Consider the following 2098-nt stretch of genomic DNA (forward strand, 5'->3'; position numbering starts at 1 on the left):
GCCAGTTGAGCTATAGGCGCCGAGCCAGCAATAACTTTTCTAGTAGCTAAAGTTTTTGCTTCATTTTTCAGAGGCATTTTGGCAGGCAGCTGTTCAGTGACTTTGTTACCAATGTCTCCCAGTGCTGTCCTTGGCCTCAGTCCTGGCTTGGTGGCTGCAGCAGTGGCCATAGGCACACACTTTGCACCCGCCATACTGATCTTCACCTTATTTTCAGCATTAATTTTCATGTTCCTGGTGACTCGGAGTGCCACGGCTTCCTCTTCACCAAACAGTAGCTAAGCAGGGAAAAGCACAACACCGCAGCCCCAGACCAGCAGAGGCCTTGAAGCCACTGCAAGTCAACAGCCATTCCTCCGCAGCACCGGTTAAGGCCGATCTTAACCACTTGCAGTCTGTACCCAGACACAGTCACAGGTTCCAGGGACCAGGATGTGGATATTTTTGGAGGGCCTATTCTGTCCACTGTGGGTGCCAAACAGAAAACTTGCTTTATGTGCTGATTACCTGGGGCTCGGCTTATCTCCTCTCCTGCCGGAGGCTTCTTTAGGACAGGGACCCTTTGGGGTGCCTATTGCTGTATAACAATCCATCCCCAGACTCAGTGGTTCAAAGTAATAGTGATTTCTCATCACTCACATGCCTGTGGGTCAGCTTGTGTCAGCTGACTGAGGCTGGTCATCTCTGTGTCACACTGTGGGCTCTGAGTCTCTCCTTTTCCTTGGACCCATGGGGCAGGAGGTGGGATCTTCCCAGGCAATGACAGAGAGGCAAAGGTGAGAGGTGACATATGGCACTTCCTATGCTTAACTTTGGAGCTGTCACCTGCACCCATCTGCCATTGGCCAAAGCAAGATCCATGGCCAAGCCCAAAGCCAAGGGGTGAGGAAGTGTGATTCACCTTCCATGAGGTCATGGCTGGGATGAACGCAGGGAGGAGTGAGAAATGGGGGTACAATTCAGTTCGCTTAGAAACTGCATCTCAATTGTATTTGTTTTCCTTGATGTCCCAAAACATTGTGTTTTACTGAGTTGGTTCATGAAAATATATCAAGTGAATGAATGAATGAATAAATGAGTCCCAGCAATAGGAAGTACTCAGCCAGGCTCACAGCGTCTCCCACTGTGGTGGAGATGGACTCCATTCTCTCGCTTTTGTTCTCCACTGGAGATGACAGCTGGCAGAGCACAAACACCTGACAGTGTGTCTCCTCCTTTGTGTTAGGAAACAGCTCACAGTTCTGGAGGGAGAATAGGAGAATACGCAAGGAGCTTGTCTCCCTTCCAGAGAGTGTATGGGGGGCTGTGGAGTGCTTGGGAGGAAGTGGTTCCTGCAGACAAGCAGGCACCATGCCATCAAGGCCATCTCTGCTACCTTCGTTCTTTCTCTCCCTCCCTATCCTCAGCAAATCTCGGTTGTCTAAGCACATCCTTATGGGACAGGTCTTAGGCTGGGCCTACCATGCTCAAGGCTGCCAATGAGGCAGAGATGAGAAGATTCTCCTCTGCTGCCAAGATGCTTATGATGGGTTAACAGGATACAGCCCCATTGTAAACTAAGGAGCATCTAGTGCAGTTTCTAAGCGAACTAGTGCTTATGGCTGTCTGCCATTGTTAAGCAGCAATATCTGATTGATATACAGTCAAATTGCATCATTTTATAGATGGGAAAACTGAAACTTCAGAAGGTAAAATGCTTGCCTAATGATAAATAAATAATAAATAGCAAAGATCCAGATCTCCTGATTTCTAACCCAGGATTCTTTCTTTCTATTACAGTGTCACCTAGCTTCTGGTTTCTTTCTTCATTCATTCAACAAATATGTGTTCCTGGAGATACATAGATGACTCGGGAGATAGATCTCAAACAGACCACGAAAAATGTGGCAAGGGGTAACAGAGAAGTGCTCAGGCACCAAGAAGAGGCACCTAACCCAGCTAGAAAATCAGAACAGGCTTCCTGGGGAACGGGGTGTCTGAGTTGAGTCCTAAATAAGAAAGAATTGACCAGGCAAAACTGAGGAGGAAGGTATGAGCGTGGGTTGAAGCTAGGGCACAAACTGGGGCTCTGTGTGTGGCACTGTGGGCAGAGGGGAGT

At 48.3% G+C, this 2098-nt stretch overlaps 1 protein-coding gene across 1 annotated transcript in view; it reads right to left on the minus strand.

Moving 5' to 3' along the window:
• The window catches only part of LOC100966515 (G2/mitotic-specific cyclin-B1-like), a 2769-nt gene extending 1624 nt beyond the window's left edge, over positions 1-1145 (minus strand). Inside the window, 2 exon segments of the mRNA XM_023514371.1 lie at positions 26-278; positions 1113-1145. Coding sequence (XP_023370139.1) covers positions 26-278; positions 1113-1145 — 286 coding nt within the window.
• Positions 1146-2098: the final 953 nt, after the last annotated feature.

The sequence above is a fragment of the Otolemur garnettii genome, unplaced genomic scaffold (assembly GCF_000181295.1).
Source record: "Otolemur garnettii isolate 467f Iridium unplaced genomic scaffold, OtoGar3 scaffold00003, whole genome shotgun sequence".
Taxonomy (NCBI): domain Eukaryota; kingdom Metazoa; phylum Chordata; class Mammalia; order Primates; family Galagidae; genus Otolemur; species Otolemur garnettii.